This window comes from Coregonus clupeaformis, chromosome 19 (assembly GCF_020615455.1).
Source record: "Coregonus clupeaformis isolate EN_2021a chromosome 19, ASM2061545v1, whole genome shotgun sequence".
NCBI lineage: Eukaryota > Metazoa > Chordata > Actinopteri > Salmoniformes > Salmonidae > Coregonus > Coregonus clupeaformis.
In genome coordinates this window covers 40,855,289-40,874,836 of record NC_059210.1, presented here as the reverse complement: position 1 = coordinate 40,874,836, position 19,548 = coordinate 40,855,289, and the positions used below count along the sequence as shown (strand labels likewise).

General features: G+C 43.5%; 1 protein-coding gene across 2 annotated transcripts in view; it reads left to right on the top strand.

Moving 5' to 3' along the window:
• Window positions 1-19,218, top strand: part of LOC121531906 (nuclear receptor ROR-alpha A) — a 292,990-nt gene extending 273,772 nt beyond the window's left edge. For both annotated transcript variants that reach the window (XM_041837448.2, XM_041837449.2), the window contains 9 exons: window positions 1,826-1,911; window positions 3,285-3,426; window positions 4,410-4,805; window positions 5,410-5,531; window positions 5,697-5,829; window positions 9,206-9,313; window positions 10,338-10,448; window positions 10,704-10,816; window positions 12,840-19,218. In XM_041837448.2, the coding sequence (XP_041693382.1) occupies window positions 1,826-1,911; window positions 3,285-3,426; window positions 4,410-4,805; window positions 5,410-5,531; window positions 5,697-5,829; window positions 9,206-9,313; window positions 10,338-10,448; window positions 10,704-10,816; window positions 12,840-13,004 (1,376 nt within the window). In that variant the 3' untranslated portion in view covers window positions 13,005-19,218. The remainder of the gene's footprint in view (window positions 1-1,825; window positions 1,912-3,284; window positions 3,427-4,409; window positions 4,806-5,409; window positions 5,532-5,696; window positions 5,830-9,205; window positions 9,314-10,337; window positions 10,449-10,703; window positions 10,817-12,839) is intronic.
• Window positions 19,219-19,548: the final 330 nt, after the last annotated feature.

Sequence of the window (19,548 nt, the reverse complement as noted above, 5' to 3'; positions counted from 1 at the left end):
TTGGTAATGAGGCTGAAAATGTTAAAGGAGTCGCAACACACTGCACCGCTAATGCTCATGCAGGGAGAGCACAAACACAAACAATGGAGTGCACTGCCCATAATGCCAGTGTTCAAACAGAGATAACCAAAACGACAACCGTCTCGACACAATGCAGGAATTCATAATGATTATTTATAAAGTAACCCTCTCAGCGAGCGTGTCAAAACCTGGCTCCTGGTTTGTTTTCCCTGTAGTCTAGGCAGACTAGGGGCATTAGCCCCTATTGTACAGCAGGACACCCAGTCATCTGATAACTGACTGGTGCGTGTGCCAATGCTCTCTTTGTTCATTTGACTGAAATGTAGGCTAATTCTGCATCTAGATGTGAGGTCTTGTTGACTTCTGCAGTGCTAACAGAGCCAGCTAACAGAGATTCCTGAATTGAGGGACAGTGTGTGTATAGTTGTAAAGGGTTGGAAAGGGTTGGAGGATCAGCGGCCCTCCCCTGGGCACGCTTCAGGGACACCGACATTATCCACATGACACAACAGACGCTCACAGGCAGCTGATTAAATGGGCTCCGAGTCCTCTGGATGGAAGACGCATTTGATATGATTAAATTAATTTGAAGGGATTGGATGTGAAGGTGTACTAAAGTAATACAGAGCTTCTATCTACTCTGGCCTGGAAGACAGACCCCGCTCTAGAAGAGGACTAGGCCTGGGATATAAAGCTAGGGGAGAGACTGATGTAATACCTTGTCATACTATAGTGCATGTACTACATGTAGATGGTTTTAGATGGGTCATGAGTAAAATGTATACATTTTCAGCACTAGTAAGAGTAGGCTGTTTGATAGTGCTCTTTGCTCTGATTGGCTATACTAGATGTGCAGTTGGAGGGAGCCACTATAGAGCAGGGAAAGAACCCACTGTAATCTTTCCTCAGTGTAGATCAGATAGTATGATTTGTCCGGTGCTACGGCGTGCTGTAGCGATGGCAGTCTGAGATGCTGGCAATGTGGAGGAGAGCTGGGTTATAGATAGAGATCTAGTGTAGAGGCAGAGAGAGACATTGTGTCAGAGGCTGCAGTGATAAAGCATGAGAGCTGTAGGACAGGCTGGGGGTTCTGTGTCTGAGATGCCTCTCTGTGTTCCGCTGCCCTGTGGCCTGCTGCTCTGCTCCTGTGCAGGAGGCCGGGATGGATGAGACCTGTCCCCCCATGCCTGTGTTCTCTATGCCCGCTAAATCACACACTGGCCTGTCAGCAGCGGAACACTATCGACCTCACTGAACTCTACTGCACTTTACTACTGTCTCAAGTGACAGCCTTCATCCACTCCCACCTCTCTGGGCCTCATATAGCTACTCACCAGCCCAATAGGAAGGTTATCATTCTTTGTGGCCATACTGGGGTTACTGCTGGGGTATGGAGGGTTTTGAAGTTAAAGATGCAACATTAAGTAATTTTTTCCACTGGGGAATAAGTCCAGTGATGTGGGTGAATTGTAGTCTGTGTCATTCAGTAGGGCTAGGATTACCACTGTGTAGTGGAATGGTGATTGTGGGTAGCTGTGACTTTTCCTTATGTAATTTGTGCCTGCAATGTAAATCAACACTGTGTTTACAGTGGTTGGCTGGTGGCACAGTGAAGATTCAAAATGGCCTCCTTCATGCACGACTCAGTAAATATTCATTTAATGTTGTGTGGAAGTGAGGATTCAAAGCCACTGGATGAGATGTTTTTGAAACGCAGTGCTCTTTCATGTACCAACATGCTAAACATACTGAGGGTGTTTTACTGTGACAGCAAAATGTTAATTTTTTATTTTCTTCTCTCCAGCTCAAATCGAAATAATTCCCTGCAAGATCTGTGGAGACAAATCATCAGGCATCCATTACGGTGTGATAACATGTGAAGGCTGTAAGGTAAGCACCCAGAGAACTAACATGTGGGTGTTGGGGTGGGATGGGGCGGGGCGGGGAGACAGGAAGCAGAAAAAGTTGAACTTACAAATAGATACCTTTGAACATGTTGTCTAACTTTTGAAATGATCTTTCGAGAGACTATAAAATGTAAACACACAGAGAGCATCATCATTAAAGTGGTCAAGCCACACAGAGGACATCACGGAGCTCCACTTTTAGCAGGACAAAGTGACTCCTCTGCCTTGTACTGCCTCTCCATCCCAGGGACATGTTGCTTCAATGATTCTGCTTCTGCTGCAGCTTGCTTTTTCTTGAAATAAAATCATCAAAAGAAGTGCTTTGAATTTTAGAGGATTGTTGGCTGTTTGCTACAGTATGCCGCTTTTATCGAAGCTAGATTTTGTACTGTTTCAAATACACCAGCCATTCACAGTGAAGGGAATTTATTTTGTGCTTCTAGTGTATTCTTGTTCCTGTGCTTGTCACTAGGCGAGTCATTAGTATTCCTTCGACAGGCAGCAGCACCTTTACTGGTTTCCTCCTGTGTTACAGAGAGACAGAGGCTCTTTCAGCTGCTCCTCAGAGTGTCTCTCTCTCCCCCAGACGAGCTAGCTGCCTGGGAGAAACAAAACGCTGAAGAATAAACTGCTGAAATGTATCTTTAATGATTGCTAATTACTCCAGGCAGAGAGGCATTTAATGATATGTGCGAGTACAACAGTTTGGACCATAAATCACAGCATTATTAAAGAGCGCTGCTTGTCACCAGCAGTTCTAGCCCGGCTCATGTAATGGCTGCCATTATGAAGCAACTTGGCAGCTGTCAGCTGTTTTCTTGTAATTAAACAGCCAATGAGCAGATAATTAAGACATATGTGTATGGAGAAGTGGAGTGGGGCATGTTGATGATGTGCTGGAATCAATTCATTAAGTCAAAGGATGAGGAATCCAATCGGTGTGTGTGTGCCATCTTTTAGCACTGTACGTGTTGGAGCCCTGTTTTTAATCAACACTAATAACCCAGACTATAGAAAAATGCTGTCTACAATTACAGTAATACCCAAACACACTACCCCCTGCAGTAAACATTGTTAAAACACACCACCCCTTCAATAAAACAACATACCTCTTTATACAACTGACACTAGAACACAATAGCCTGCAACGCAATGGCAGTTCAGTATTCTACATTATTTCAGCAACAATACCCTCCATAGTGATGAATACTGTAGGCTTCATCACTCTCAATAAGTACCCAGTGAAACACAACGTTTAGAGAAATAAAAGCCTATCAGTCATTGGATACAGCAGGACCACTATGGTTCAAATTGTAAGCATGGTTGTCTCCACTCCCTCTCTCTCTCCTGTCTTAGGGCTTCTTCAGGAGGAGTCAGCAGAGCAATGCGGCCTACTCATGCCCCCGTCAGAAGAACTGCCTGATCGACCGCACCAGCCGCAACCGCTGCCAGCACTGCCGGCTGCAGAAATGTCTGGCAGTGGGCATGTCAAGGGATGGTACGTACCACCGTCAACAAGAGGGGAGGGGACGGACACACTCTCAAGACAGGACAAAACATGAAAGTGAATAGGGCATTATGGGCAGATAGAACAACTGGATTATGATATTTGTTTATGAAAGATAGATGCGACAGATTGTTATATCATAAACGCCAGAGTGGCTAGAGTAGAGAAGTGTGGTCTAGACAGACGTCATTGTCTGAGTAATTTCCACCAGTAACTGGCGTGGCTGTGCGGTAGGTTGGCAGGTGTGACAGAAAGTAGGGTTGATGAACAGAGGGTCGTTAGGAGGTGTCATTAGTGCTGGACTGGTGCAGCTGAGGCGCAGTAATGGAAGCTCACAGGTGAGTGTCTATGGGGGAGGAGGGACCTCCTGCAGGGCATGTGGCTGGGCTGGGCTGGATTGGGTTGTGCTAGGCTGGAGGGATCAGAGGAGCCTGTAATCAGGCCAGGCCTTTAGAGCCTTTTTGCTGCTCACACACGCAAGCACACACACACCATGCACACACACACCATGCACACACACACTATGCACACACAATCAGGACAGGCCAAGGTGACTCCTGCATTCACTCAGCACACCAGAGTCCATCTGCCCGCGCTCCCCTCTGCTCCGTTTGCTTCCACTCTGTCCACACACACACGGGCCGCCAGACCCCAGAACTCTGAGCTGAGGCGGCTCACTCTCAGGACCAGCTCTGTTTAGTGTGCAGGGCTCCATTAAACACACTGTCTCGTGTCTGAGTGGCCTGTAAGCTGTGAGTCATTCTGGTTTACTGTAGGTTGCTCTCCCGGGGGAGTTCTCATGCAATAAAGATGTTAGTGTTGAAGGTTTCGTAATGCTGACTGCTCCACTAATACTTCCTGAAATCACAAATCTCCTTACCTGTTATAGACAGGCTAAACTGGAGTCACAGGTGAGTGATATGTCAATGTGTCAGTAGTAAAGGAGTGTCTGCTCTCTCCCTCTCTCCCCACAGCGGTGAAGTTTGGGCGCATGTCGAAGAAGCAGCGGGACAGCCTGTATGCGGAGGTGCAGAAACACCGGCTGCAGCAGGCGCAGCGTGACCACCAGCAGCAGCCCGGCGAGGCTGAGCCGCTCACACCCACCTACGGCCTCTCGGCCAATGGCCTCACAGAGCTCCACGACGACCTCAGTGGATACATGGATGGCCACACCCCTGACGGCAGCAAGCCCGACTCAGCAGTCAGCAGCTTCTACCTGGACATCCAGCCCTCCCCTGACCAGTCCGGCCTGGACATCAACGGCATCAAGCCCGAGCCCATCTGCGACTTTGCCCCCGGTTCAGGCTTCTTCCCCTACTGCTCCTTTACCAACGGAGAGACATCCCCCACCGTGTCCATGGCTGAGCTAGGTGAGGAGCAGGGGGGAGATGGGAGAGGAGAGTGGGGAGAAGGAGGGAGAACAACTCAACCGTGGGGCAAATGACACAAAGGTTGCTTAAAATAGCAGGTGGTTGGAGACTCATCTCCAACACTCATTAAAAGAGCCTCTTTTTTGTAATTAGTTTCCATTAATTAGGGCCAATCAGGATCCAGCAGGGCACGCGTCTGGGGAAATCATTTTTTTTGGCTCCCCTGTGCCTTGGAACTCCTTTTAACAGATGTGTTTTCAAAACCATTTAAATTCTTATACTCAATATTTCTCTCTGAGCAAATGTGACCTTTGTTTCAAGTAATATTGTGCGGCCGACCGCCCCTCCTCCCAGTGCATAACTAGATTGGGTTTGGCTGAACCTTCAGCTGGGAGCTTCCTGGAGGCAGTAAAAGGACATGTCAACAAGCCTCTTACCAGTCAAAAAAAGGCCATGTTCTCCACCTCCTCGTTGAAAGCGCAGTAAATAAATCATATTTTCATGTGGCATAGTTCATATGTGAGCTCCTCCCATTCCCCTTGAGCAGCGTTCAGTTCTGACACTGTTCTGATGTGCTGTGCTGTGCTGTGTGGTTGTGTTGCAGAGCACCTGGCCCAGAACATCTCCAAGTCTCACATGGAGACGTGTCAGTACCTGAGAGAGGAGCTGCAGCAGATGACCTGGCAGGCCTTCCTGCAGGAGGAGATGGAGAGCTACCAGACCAAGGTACTGTCCAGTATACTACACTTCCACCAGCATCACCACTATCACGACCACAAAGCAGTACTCACACTAGAGCTGCTCTACCTGCCTTACTGTTCTACAGACACAACAGAGCTAATCCCATCCTTTTCTACAGCAGATAACCCTTTTATCTTTCCTTCTCTCTAGCCCCGGGAGGTCATGTGGCAGCTGTGTGCTATCAAAATCACAGAGGCCATCCAGTACGTGGTGGAGTTTGCCAAACGCATCGACGGCTTCATGGAGCTGTGTCAGAACGATCAGATAGTGCTGCTGAAAGCAGGTATGACAGCCCGTCAACACGGCTCACCGCCGTCTCTCCCCCACACACCCCTCAAACTCCCCTCTCCCCCTCAGGTGTTGTCACAAGGGCGTAGCTGACCTGACTACACAAAGCCTCCCTCACAGACTGACTGTGTTTCACAGAGCCCTGCCTACCTCCTCCCTCTGTCCCTCTGTTACTGTCCCTCTGCTGTATAACCGTACACAGGCTTACAGTGCCTTGCAAAAGTATTCATCCCCCTTGGCGTTTTTCCTATTTTGTTGCATTACGACCTGTAATTTAAATTGATTTTTATTTGGATTTCATGTAATGGACATATACAAAATAGTCCAAATTGGTGAAGTGAAATGAAAAAAATAACTAGTTTCAAAAAATTCAAAAAAGTTAATAACGGAAAAGTGGTGCATGCATATGTATTCACCCCCTTTGCTATGAAGCCCCTAAATAAGATCTGGTGCAACCAATTACCTTCAGAAGTCACATAATTAGTTAGATTGCACACAGGTGGACTTTATTTAAGTGTAGGGATAATCAACTAGATTCAGCAAAAATGAAATACTTTTTTCCCCCACTGTACTGTATATCTCTCTATTATACGTGGGAATACTTTGGAACTGATTTCCAGAATTAAAATCACTTGGAGCTGATTTGCTGGTGTTTTACAGTGGGGAAAAAAGTATTTAGTCAGCCACCAATTGTGCAAGTTCTCCCACTTAAAAAGATGAGAGAGGCCTGTAATTTTCATCATAGGTACACGTCAACTATGACAGACAAAATGAGAAAAAAAATCCAGAAAATCACATTGTAGGATTTTTAATGAATTTATTTGCAAATTATGGTGGAAAATAAGGATTTGGTCAATAACAAAAGTTTCTCAATACTTTGTTATATACCCTTTGTTGGCAATGACACAGGTCAAACGTTTTCCGGAAATGGTGACAGAGATCCCTTGTCTACCGTGACATTTTAAACCAGTGCCATATCATAAAGCACAATAACGGCTTCTATTACCGTATTTTCCGCACTATAAGGTGCACCGGATTATAAGGCACACCTTCAATGAATGACCTATTTTAGAACTGTTTTCATATATAGGGCGCACCGGATTATAAGGCGCATAGAATAGAAGATACTGCAGTCAAACGTTTGACTGGGGTTGCGTTATGCATCCACTAGATGGAGCTGTGCTAAAGGGAATGTCAACAAAACAGTCAGATAAAGTCAAACTTTATTAAGCGTTCTGACAACTCCGTTCACTCCCATGGTAACGTTGTTCAAACGTTAATGTGCATATTAACAATATCTCCCAGCCTTGCTCACTCTTCTCCCAAACGTGGAGGGGAACTTTTCCCTGATTCAGTAAACACGTAGTAAAAGAAACAGTCTGATACCACTAAATCAAACGTTAGTGCATAACTCAACATTATTCAGTTACGTATAACACGTAAAGCTCACTTTTTCAGTTCATTCCCCGTCCACGAATCCCTCGAATTCTTCTTCTTCAGTGTCCGAATTGAACAGTTGGGCGACTACGGCATCCAACCTGCCCGGCTCCCTCTCGTCATTATCCGAGTCAGTGTCGCTGCTGTTGCCTGGCAGTTCAGAGATTATTCCTGCCTTCGTGAAAGCTTTGACCACAGTTGAGACTGATATATCAGCCCAAGCATCCACGATCCATTGGCAGATAGTGGCGTAAGTCGCCCGGCGCTGTCTCCCCGTCTTGGTGAACGTGTGTTCGCCTTCTGTCATCCACTACTCCCACGCAGCTCGCAGTCTAGCTTTGAACGCCCTGTTGACACCAATATCTAGCGGCTGGAGTTCTTTAGTTAATCCACCCGGAATGACGGCAAGCTCAGAATTAGTTTGCTTCACTTGTTTTTTGACAGCATCGGTGATATGGGCGCGCATTGAGTCATAGATCAATAGGGACGGAGCTGTGTGGAAAAAGCCACCCGGTCTCTTGACGTAAATTTCTCTCAGCCACTCACTCATCTTTTCCTCATCCATCCATCCCTTCGGGCTAGCTTTGATGACGACGCCCGCTTGAAAGTTTTCTTTTGGCAAGGTCTTCCTCTTGAAAATAACCATGGGTGGAAGTTTCTGGCCATTAGCCTGGCAGGCGAGAACTACAGTGAAGGATGACTTCTCATTCCCTGTGGTGCGTACAGACACCGTACTGGTCCCCGTTTTCTCCACAGTGCGGTTCACGGGAATATCAAAGGTGAGTGGAACCTCGTCCATGTTGGTGATGTGCTCTGGCCGGATCTTCTTTTCAGTGATCTTCTTTTTGCAGTATGCGCGGAAAGTGACCAGCTTTTCTTGGTAATCTTTTGGCAGTTGCTGCGATACGGTAGTTCGTGTGCGGATGGAGAGATTACGTCTTTTCATAAAACGAAAGCACCAAGAAGGACCGCCTCGAAATTCATCGATGATCATGTCCCGTGCTAGTGCTGTTGCCTTCATTCGAATAGTGACTGTAGAGACGCTTCTACTTGCTGCTCTCTGTTCAACAACCCACTGTTCGAGTTTGTCCTCTAACTGTGGCCATCTCGCTTTGTTCCCTCGGAAACTCTGTTTAGTCTTCTTTACTTGGCGCAGGTCATCTTCTTGCTTCCTCCACTTCCGTACCATTGATTCATTAATGTTGAATTCTCTCGCTGCTGCTCTATTCCCATATTCTACTGCGTGACCGACAGCCTTGAGCTTGAACTCTGCGTCGTAAGCGTGTCTCTTGAAAGGTGCCATTTTGGGGTCTTTATACACACACAAGTGGTGTGGGACTGTGAGTAAGCACAGTACCGGTGTTTACTGACTACGGTAGCCGTAATGCTGCAAGCGGTGCGGCTTTGTAGTTTACCAGTCGTACTGAAACATTTCATTATTATTAAATTGTTTTTATTGGTTTTTCATACTGAAACATTTTGACAGAGCGCCTTGAGCGCTGTGTACAACCAGTATGGATCAACCAATTAACCAATTGATCCATATATAAGGCGCTCCGGATTATAAGGCGCACTGTCGTTTTTTGAGAAAATTAAAGGCTTTTAAGTGCGCCTTATAGTGCGGAAAATACGGTACATCTCTTTTATCCTCTGATCCAGTCCCACACAGCGCAGCAGTATACAGCATTATGTTTCACCATCCTTTCTTATTAGGGTAAAGAAAAATGTGTATAAATGGAATGCTATTACTTGTTCCATGTGATGGGCTTCTGTTTAAACGGAATAGGAGGTATAACACACAAATGACAGAGGAAAAAACACAAAATAGTGCATATGATGTGTTGGGCCTATAGTGATGCCTGACTGGCGTCTCTAACTGGATCTGTAGAAGAGAAGAACCCAGATTTAGCATGATGTTATTTCTGTCTCTGCAGGCTCTTTGGAGGTTGTGTTTGTGAGAATGTGCCGTGCCTTCGACTCTCAAAACAACACAGTCTATTTCGATGGAAAGTATGCTGGGCCCGATGTGTTTAAGTCATTAGGTAAGTGCTCCAAGTGTTCAATCCTGTGCACGTGTGTGCGGTGAATTTGTGTGCACAAGTGTGTGTGCGCAAGCATGAGCGTGTGTGTGTTTCCGCAAGCTTGCATTGCTATATATAACAGTCAAACCTAGCGTATCTCTTTATGTCCCTCCACAAAGTGCTGAGGTCCAGGAAGCTAACACTGAGAACTCATCCTTGCTTCACCTGGATCTCTCCTCTCCCCATTGGATACATATGGAAGAATATAGTTGTTACTGAGTCACTGCTGCTCCATATGGCTCCTGCTAAAATGGAATAAATCAAGCCAGATTGAGTGCCTTTTGGGAGAGTTATATCAAAACCATCATTAAAAGCGCCATAGAATATGTCAGGTGTAAGCAAATAGCATTTGCTTTTGAATGCCATGACATTACTAAGACACTCCACAGTGTATTCTCCTGTGCATCCAAATGCCTTTGGAGGATATTAATGTGTCCTTGTGGCAGTGTGAAAGTGTAGTATGAAAGCCTAACAGGTGTGTGTGTGTGTGCGCGCACAATCGTGCGTGTGTGCAAGATTGAAGAGTAACAATGCTGTGCTATTCAGTGTCATGAGTGTGGCCTCCCTATCAAGCCTCTCAGTGTCCTCAGCCAGCCAGTCAGTCAGACAGTGCTCCAGAGAGAGAAGAGCCTCGGGGCCCCGAGCAGGGGACGGGGGAGGCAGAGTGATGGGGCTCCAGAGCTGCGCTGGCATCAGCCTGTCTCCCACAATCCTCAATAATTGATCTAACTAAAAGACTCATTAGTGACCTCATTCTGGGTTGCGTAATGCTACCCAACTGCCAGAATGTGGCTAGTCTGCGAGGGAAAAGTCAGTAAAAGCATCGCCTGTTCCGCCTCAGACGCTCCCCTGTGCTGTCAGTGCACTGCACCTCTCTGCCTGTGTGCCTCTCTCCCAATACAGATGAAGAGTGTGACTTGCTCTTTGGTCTGCCTCATCCTCATCCCCAAGCCTCTCTCTGTGTCTGTGTCCTTTGCTCTGGCAGGCTGTGACGACTTGATCAGCTCCGTCTTCGAGTTTGGGAAGAACCTGTGTTCTATGCACCTGTCTGAGGATGAGATTGCCCTGTTCTCCGCATTCGTGTTGATGTCTGCAGGTAGGTGTCACTGGCAGTACAAGCGGTGGGGGGGGGACGACATGCATATACACACTGCAGGGTCTCTTATGTACCTCATGCCCTGAAACGACTCTAAAAATACTTCCATTGAAAACCATCCATTCAGCATGTTCCTCAATTAGACACAGAGATCAGTCATCAGTATTACTGTGTTACTGAGTATTACACCTTTCTCCACAGTAGATTCAGAAAACCTTGCAGTGATGATAATGGTTGTGTTTCTTCTCTGTGTAGACCGGTCCTGGCTCCAGGAGAAGGTGAAGGTGGAGAAACTCCAGCAGAAGATCCAGCTGGCGCTGCAGCATGTCCTGCAGAAGAACCACAGAGAGGACGGCATACTTACCAAGGTACACCTCACACCTACTGTCTGTCTACACACCCACTCTCATCCACTGCATCTTTCTGTAATCTCATGGAGGGACAGTATATAGACCGGAACTCAACTGGAGCATCCAAACCTCTCCTGAACTCTGAAAAGGATTGTGTACAGTAATGCAGTTATCCACTATTGAACAAACATTATATTAGATCAAGTAGTAGATTTCAGAGTTGGCATCATACACAAGCTAAACTAAGTGAATATTTTGGAGCAGAGATACAGTGAGGGAAAAAAAGTATTTGATCCCCTGCTGATTTTGTACGTTTGCCCACTGACAAAGACATGATCAGTCTATAATTTTAATGGTAGGTTTATTTGAACAGTGAGACAGAATAACAACAAAAAAATCCAGAAAAACACATGTCAAAAATGTTATAAATTGATTTGCATTTTAATGAGGGAAATAAGTATTTGACCCCTCTGCAAAACATGACTTAGTACTTGGTGGCAAAACCCTTGTTGGCAATCACAGAGGTCAGACATTTCTTGTAGTTGGCCACCAGGTTTGCACACATCTCAGGAGGGATTTTGTCCCACTCCTCTTTGCAGATCTTCTCCAAGTCATTAAGGTTTTGAGGCTGACGTTTGGCAACTCGAACCTTCAGCTCCCTCCACAGATTTTCTATGGGATTAAGGTCTGGAGACTGGCTAGGCCACTCCAGGACCTTAATGTGCTTCTTCTTGAGCCACTCCTTTGTTGCCTTGGCTGTGTGTTTTGGGTCATTGTCATGCTGGAATACCCATCCACGACCCATTTTCAATGCCCTGGCTGAGGGAAGGAGGTTCTCACCCAAGATTTGACGGTCCATCGTCCCTTTGATGCTGTGAAGTGGTCCTGTCCCCTTAGCAGAAAAACACCCCCAAAGCATAATGTTTCCACCTCCATGTTTGACGGTGGGGATGGTGTTCTTGGGGTCATAGGCAGCATTCCTCCTCCTCCTCCAAACACGGCGAGTTGAGTTGATGCCAAAGAGCTCGATTTTGGTCTCATCTGACCACAACACTTTCACCCAGTTGTCCTCTGAATCATTCAGATGTTCAATGGCAAACTTCAGACAGGCCTGTATATGTGCTTTCTTGAGCAGGGGGACCTTGCGGGCACTGCAGGATTTCAGTCCTTCACGGCGTAGTGTGTTACCAATTGTTTTCTTGGTGACTATAGTCCCAGCTGCCTTGAGATCATTGACAAGATCCTCCCATGTAGTTATGGGCTGATTCCTCACCGTTCTCATGATCATTGCAACTCCACGAGGTGAGATCTTGCATGGAGCCCCAGGCCGAGGGAGATTGACAGGTCTTTTGTGTTTCTTCCATTTGCGAATAATCGCACCAACTGTTGTCACCTTCTCACCAAGCTGCTTGGTGCCCATTCCAGCCTTGTGTAGGTCTACAATCTTGTCCCTGACATCCTTGGAGAGCTCTTTGGTCTTGGCCATGGTGGAGAGTTTGGAATCTGATTGATTGATTGCTTCTGTGGACAGGTGTATTTTATACAGGTAACAAGCTGAGATTAGGAGCACTCCCTTTAAGAGTGTGCTCCTAATCTCAGCTCGTTACCTGTATAAAAGACACCTGGGAGCCAGAAATCTTTCTGATTGAGAGGGGGTCAAATACTTATTTCCCTCATAAAAATGCAAATCAATGTATAACATTTTTGACATGCGTTTTACTGGATATTTTTGTTGTTATTCTGTCTCTCACTGTTCAAATAAACCTACCATTAAAATTATAGACTGATCATGTCTTTGTCAGTGGGCAAACGTACAAAATCAGCAGGGGATCAAATACTTTTTTCCCTCACTGTACGCAGAAACTGTATGTAAGAAAGGTGTACAAGCGCCATAAGCTGAGGCGTCAAGATTTCCCCTGGTGTGTGCCTGTATCAATATTTACCGGTCAGTTTGTGAGAGATGTTTTTTTAGCGTATCTCCATGTCCTTGCCTTACTGTGAATCTAAATAACAGCATGTCTCTTTTCTTTTCTCCCCACAGTTGATATGCAAGGTGTCAACACTGCGAGCGCTGTGCAGCAGGCATACAGAGAAGCTGACAGCTTTCAAAGCAATATACCCAGACATTGTGCGTGCCCACTTCCCCCCCTTATATAAGGAGCTCTTCGGATCGGACTTTGAGCAGTCCATGCCCGTTGACGGGTAGCCAGCAGCCTTGCCAGGTGCCAGTGTGGCCACCGTGGGGAATGTCATGGGGAGCATGAATCTAAGACACTTTAACGGTGCCCTGCACAAACCAGGACGGCCGGCACGCTGCACACCTTTCTTTCTTTTTTTTCTTGAGGGGAGGGTTGGGGGTGTTTGATTCTGTTCGTTTATTTCATTGGGATTAGTTGTCTCTGTTTGGAACCCAGGTGGGACTCTAAGCCCAAGGGACATGAAGAGAAGTTGGAGACTGCTTTCTCTCTGGATGAACTTGACCCTCTCATGCACATCATTCCAGCATGGTCCCATGATGTCTCACACTGATTAGCACTCATTGTTTTGACTTGTTTCTACAAAACAGAATTTACTGTATTGAGAAAATTATATTGAATTTGGTTGTGCACATGCCTAATTTAAAAATCTCCTCAGCAACCAACAATCTGTCTCTCTACCTGTCCTCTGGAGCTCCAATGTCCCATGTCTTATTGCATTGGAAAACAGATCCATGTCAATATTTATTTGTTATTAAATCTATACTGTATCATATACCCTAACGAAGATAGCTGTCTGGGCATGTGTATCATCCATTAATCCTTAGTAAAGATTATGTTAGAATCTCCAAATGGAAATTAATTGCTGCTAATGTTCATGTCCTGGTCAAGTTCAGCCCCTGTTCTCCTGTGTTCAGTTGTATGTTTGGAATGCAGTGCTTAGAATGAAAACTCGCAGTGACTTTGAGAGAGGCTCTTTCTGCGTGGCAATGTAAACGGCACCTCTCTATGGACAATCGTCTAAAAAGAAAAGTAGAATTCTGGTAATTCTAGTCAAAATGCAATGATTTTAGCTGTCAAAGACTCCATCCATCATGGTTGCTTAGTGAAATCATGGAAGGCCATCTGCTATTAAACCTTGTGTGGACAGGTGCCCTGGAGAAACATAGGGCACTGCTACACCGATAAGAGTCCATCCCACCTGTTTTATTATATACTACAGGGTATACGGTCAGAAGTACCTACTATACAAAAAAAAAGTAATGTTTATAGATTCTATTTTAAATAACATTAGTATTCAGACTATTCTTAATTGTTGAATTGATAAGGCACTTTTATTTGCACCTTTCTTTAATTTAAGACTTGTATATTACCTAGTGATGTGTTGCATGTGCACAAGAAAAACAAGTTGAACCATGGTCACAGAGGCTAGTCCTTAGAGCTGCAGACACTGCTGGTCTGGGTGGGGGTTGGTTTGTTTGGGTTGGGTTAGTTTCGTTGGGTTAGTTTCGTTAGGTTGGGTTTGCCTGTGAGATGGCTAGCATGGTATGGTCTGGAGAGGCAGGCAGGTCACATTCACTTCATCACCTATTAGCGTAACACCTCTGGCACACATGCATACACTCTCAAACAAAAGCACACATGCACAATGAACCTGGAACTCAAGATGTTTGCGTGTTTGTGCTCAGTCCAATGTCTCCTTCTAGTGGAGAGTAGCGACACAGCAGGCCAGGTGATGGAGGTCTTCAGAAATAGAATGCCTATTAGAGAGCGGTCCACACACAGCCCTCTCTGACCAGCTGTTGATCCATCTTGTTAGCCTCACACGTAAGCATGTTTGTGTTATCAGGGTGTAGGAGTGATTGTGACTGTCTCTTCCCAAAGGCCTCAGCCCAGCTATGCCATTTGTCATGGGACAGAAAAGGAAAGGGGAAGAAGGAAGTGTAATATTCAAAGCCTTGTCTGGTAGTAAAGCTTCTATTTTTGTAACATGTATAGTGAATGAAACTCATGAAAGAGAGGGGGAGAGAAAGAGAAGTCAGGTAGCACTTACTATATTCCCGCAATAATTAGAGAAGCTGTTGTTTGTCATGTTTCTCTCCTAGTCATAGGCTACAATGGTAGAACAAGTGCTATTGTCAGAATGCTTCGTTGTTGTGGTTCTGTTTTTTTTCTAGTGTGTCTTTCTTGTCAGTGTGATAGAGAAGTGGTAGAAAACCCCCTGGATGTGCCATACAGTAGTTTTTGCTCCTGCTTTGCCGTCTACCTGTCCATAATATAGAATGGATTGTTCTGACATTCCAAACAACTCATTGGTGGCTTGTATAGAATTCCCATTATAATCCTGATATCCCTTTAGATTACCCAACACAGCATGGTTACAGTTTAGACACAACCCTTACCATAGTGGTTTGGTTTGTTTTTCTGTTTGCACACGATGATTCCTCTGCCGTGCAATTTGTACAAGACAAAAAGGATTGTGCTGTCACCCCTCAGGGAAGAGTTATTTTACGCTTTCTGTTTGAAATTGTTTCTGTTGTGTTGTTGGTCCTCATTAGGTATAGTTAATGTGTTGTTCAGGGATGTTCGATAATAAGTGGTTAAGAAGAACGTGAAATTCATTGCTGAGTAGTATTTCCCTTTGCTGATGTACGGTACTTAAGGAGTTGTTGGCTAATTACCAGAAATTCTAACTATGCCCTAGAAGTCAAGCTCATAATAAACACAAACTTTATTTTCTCATGTTTACAGTCAGTTTTCCCATTGGCCATACAGAATATGTTTTATTTGATATGCAGTTTATTTATATTACATACAATTCCAATAATAACATACTACATTTGGACTAAAGTGGTGTCACCAGGGTCAATGTCACCAACTATGATTATGATTACCCTCTTTGTTAGATAAACAAAATATACTTACGCAATATTAAATATTTATTCTTTAGGCTGTATTAATGCTGTACCTAAGTAATCATCTGTGTAATAGTCCAATGTTATTCTGATATATATTGGCCTATGTGATCACCAGTAGCCTCAGACTACTAACCAGTGAAACCCAGTCTGTCTCAACCAGTGATTGACAATCCAGGTGACAGCGGGCCTGGCCTGTCGCCCAGTGAGAGAGATATGGATGCTCAGGGAGTTAACAGACAGACAGAAAAAGACACAGACAGACAGACAGAGCAGAAGCAGCATATTCTCAGCCAAGAACAATGTGGTAGCTTTGTGTAACTATTACGGGTTTCTGCCGGGTAGCCACTGGAGTGGAATCCCATTTCCTGAAACACAGATGTCATTCCCTGTCTCTATATCGCTCAAACAAGTCCTAAATTAATGGTCTCTTTGTCAAGCAATTGCAGCATCAACCCAAAACAAAAAGCAGTCATTTCTTACCACTTTCTATTCACTGTGTTATGTCCTTCTTGTCTTGGTTCCGACTACAGTTTGTTAGCTGTATTGATTAGACAGTGGGGATAAATCAGAGGCATTGGATCCTTTGTCTGTGACAGTTTCAACAAACATCTCTGCACCCACATGGTGTGGGGGATAAGTCATCCTGCATGCTTTCATTTGAGACATGTTTAGCAAAGGATCACTGTCTGCTAGTCAATCAATGTAAATAACACCTTATGGTCCTTCTGTCTCTGCTCTCTGTGGCACTCGTGTAAACAAGCAATAGTGTGTATGTGTAAGTGTTTACTCACTGTGTGCATAAGACAAACCCCAGACAAGGCTTTAATAAACTAAGAGGAACAGGGTTATGTGGATGAGGAGTCTGTTAAGGCTTAGCGTTCCCTGGATTTGAAAGGTTTCGGTAACACTGAGATTGATCCATCCCGTAAAGTGCTCAAGTGTTATAAGCATGACATAATGCCTCTATACAATTTATAGTCCTTCAAAGCGCACTGGAGCAAATGACTAAACACTCAGTCGTATGTGTTCAGTGCAGAATAATTGTTATGAAAAGAGACAAACAACTCACCCTCCTGCTTGTCATACATGTTATGTTGAGATGCTTTGACTGCCTGAGGCATGGGACTCCTATTTATTTGCCATAGAATATAAATTGTAATGATAGGTGTAATGTCATGGTTACAACTGTGCTGTCTTTTGAAGTTTTAAAGTGTTACCCAGATCTATCAGTCAATTTCATTGCATTTTAACAATACTCTCATTTTCCAAAGCACATCTGATACAGTTTTAAGATAACAATACATTTTAGAATATAGTAAAAAAAACGAACAAAAATGTTTTAGAAAAAAAACTTCTAGCCATAAACGAATGTCAAGCAATAATATATGTGGTGTATTATTTGTTATTTTGTGCTTAGGCTTTGGACATCTGCATGTAAATACACCTCTAATTTATCACTTTTGGTTTTAATTTGTGTTCTTTTGTTCTGGTTGTTATTGTTTCGTCTGTATATTTGACTGGTTCTGTTCCCAGGTGGAGGGTAACAACCACATATGGCCTGGCCTGTATATATTAATTTCTCTCTCTTTCTCCCTCATCCTCGGCTTTTAATCCACAATATTTAATGTTATTATTGATCACATGTATAAAGGTAACTTTGTAACTTCTGTCTGTATTGGTAAGAAGAAAATACTCCTACTAAGGCCTACTCAGTGCAAATATGTATCTGTTTATCAAATACACCATGCTGTACAATATCTCTGATTTTAGTATGCTTCTCTCCTTTAGGATTAGTTTGATAGTGGTAGGGTGTGCCAACATTTATTTTGTGTTATCCTAATGTGTGGTGCTTGTGGGCAAAGTCCTGATTCCTAGACTAGGCAACCCTATTAGTCCATTAATTTCATTGAGTATTGGTGCATTATTTGATATTAGGACTCAATAAATAATCATGATAATGATTATGATTATGATTATGATAGTGGTAAATTTACTTCAATACCCAGCCAGTACCTGTATCAGTGTGCTAGTCCTGGGATAAGGCTCTTATTTCCTTCTCACTTTAAAATTATTAGCAAATCCAGTATCTGCTAATTAACAGGTAATTTAAGGTTGCTTTTCTGATTTCTGAAGAAAAAAAAACTCTTCAGGCTGAAACAGCAGTATTGTGTTTTTATTTTTTCTGATTGTAAAAACCACTTGCTGAGGCTGTAGCTGGTCATACTTGCAAATGCTGAGTATTTACCTCTTTTAGCTGTGTAGTACTTTACTTAAAAGTACTGTGCTATTGTCCATTTAACATTGCCATTTTATGGCTTCTTTATTTCAAAGTTAGACTGCCCTGAAACAGTGGTTTCTTGAGACCAGCTTAGACCTTTGGCACCACAGTTAAGTGTTATTATTAAAAATGTACATGAAAAATATCACCATTAGAGGTTACAAGTTTTTTTAAAACCTTTTTCTTTTCACTCTGTAGCAAATATCAGCCAGTATATGCTTGCAATAATAAACAATGTACTACACTGTGCCTCTCAGTGTTACAGGATGCATAAATGGTACAATTTGTTTTGTTTTCCAAACAAACTCAACTGACAATGTATTTGCACAAGTAGGTGAACTCTGTCACTCATGTGTTTCAACATTTTTTATATTCTGTCATTATAAGTACTAGATAATTTCCTTGTTTATTTAAGGCACCATGATAGATATTACAGTTAATAGAAATACGTTTCTCCCTCTTATCTGAGTAGCGTAACTGGGAAGGATGTAATGTAAAATGGTCAAATCGATGATGTACATTCTGGCTGACAATATTGCATAAAAGATGACCTGCTGAACCAGGTTCCGGATTTTACAAAATAATGGACAATCCACATTGATGTTTTTCACTTTGTTTTAGGATCATAACATTTTGATTTCTTTATTGAGAACAGAAAATTGACTAATGCATTGTATTTCAACTATTCATATGTGTATGCAAAATATGCATACAACACATCTGAATTTCTTTAATGTTCTGTGTTTAATGTGAGCTCAAGGGGTTGGGGTAACTTAATATGAAGGGTGGAGTGTGGGTGGGATATTGCTTCATGCGAAAGCAGTATGAACTGTCGGGGGAAAAAAGACAAAACCAGTGTGTGGTTGTCACAAATGTCTAAGTCACATGTTTGCTACTGATCTTACAATGGGGACAGATGATCATGTACCTTTGATCCAGCTCTTTTGAACTCTCTTTAGCAGGTAGTCTATTCACAAAACTAGTCTTGCTCCTTCTTGTCTGATTCTTAAATATGGAAATAAGTATTTTGATTCATTTTGTAAATACAGCTGTAAAGAAAAATAAGAAATGTAATGTTGTCTTTTAAATACTTTCCATTCTAATATGAATGTTGTTATATTGTACTTAGAAACTGTACCTTTAATATTACCTTTATTAAAAGTGCATTGGACACATCGATTTTAGATGTGCTTTATGTGCTGTTATCCCATAATAAAATTTACCGCTTGTAATGGGCTGTTAATTTCTGTCTGCCTCTCTATTGTCTGTCTCCTTTTATACACTACACAGATAATAATTCACTACACAGGTTCCCTACCTGATAGAGGCCTGGATTAAGATCAGCGGTAAACCGCGTTAGCCAACAAGCTTTTCATTGCTTTTGTTTAGGAGGTGTAACTGTGTTAGAGCTGTCAAATCTGTGACCGGCTGCTCTTGCGGTCATTGTCTCAAAACCACACCCGTCCTTTTATCCCAGCCGCATTAGAAGTTCAGATAGAGAAAGTGTAGGCTTTAAAGAAATAATTACACACAGAAAGAATTACATAATAAGGATTTTTTATCAGCCTAATCATTTTA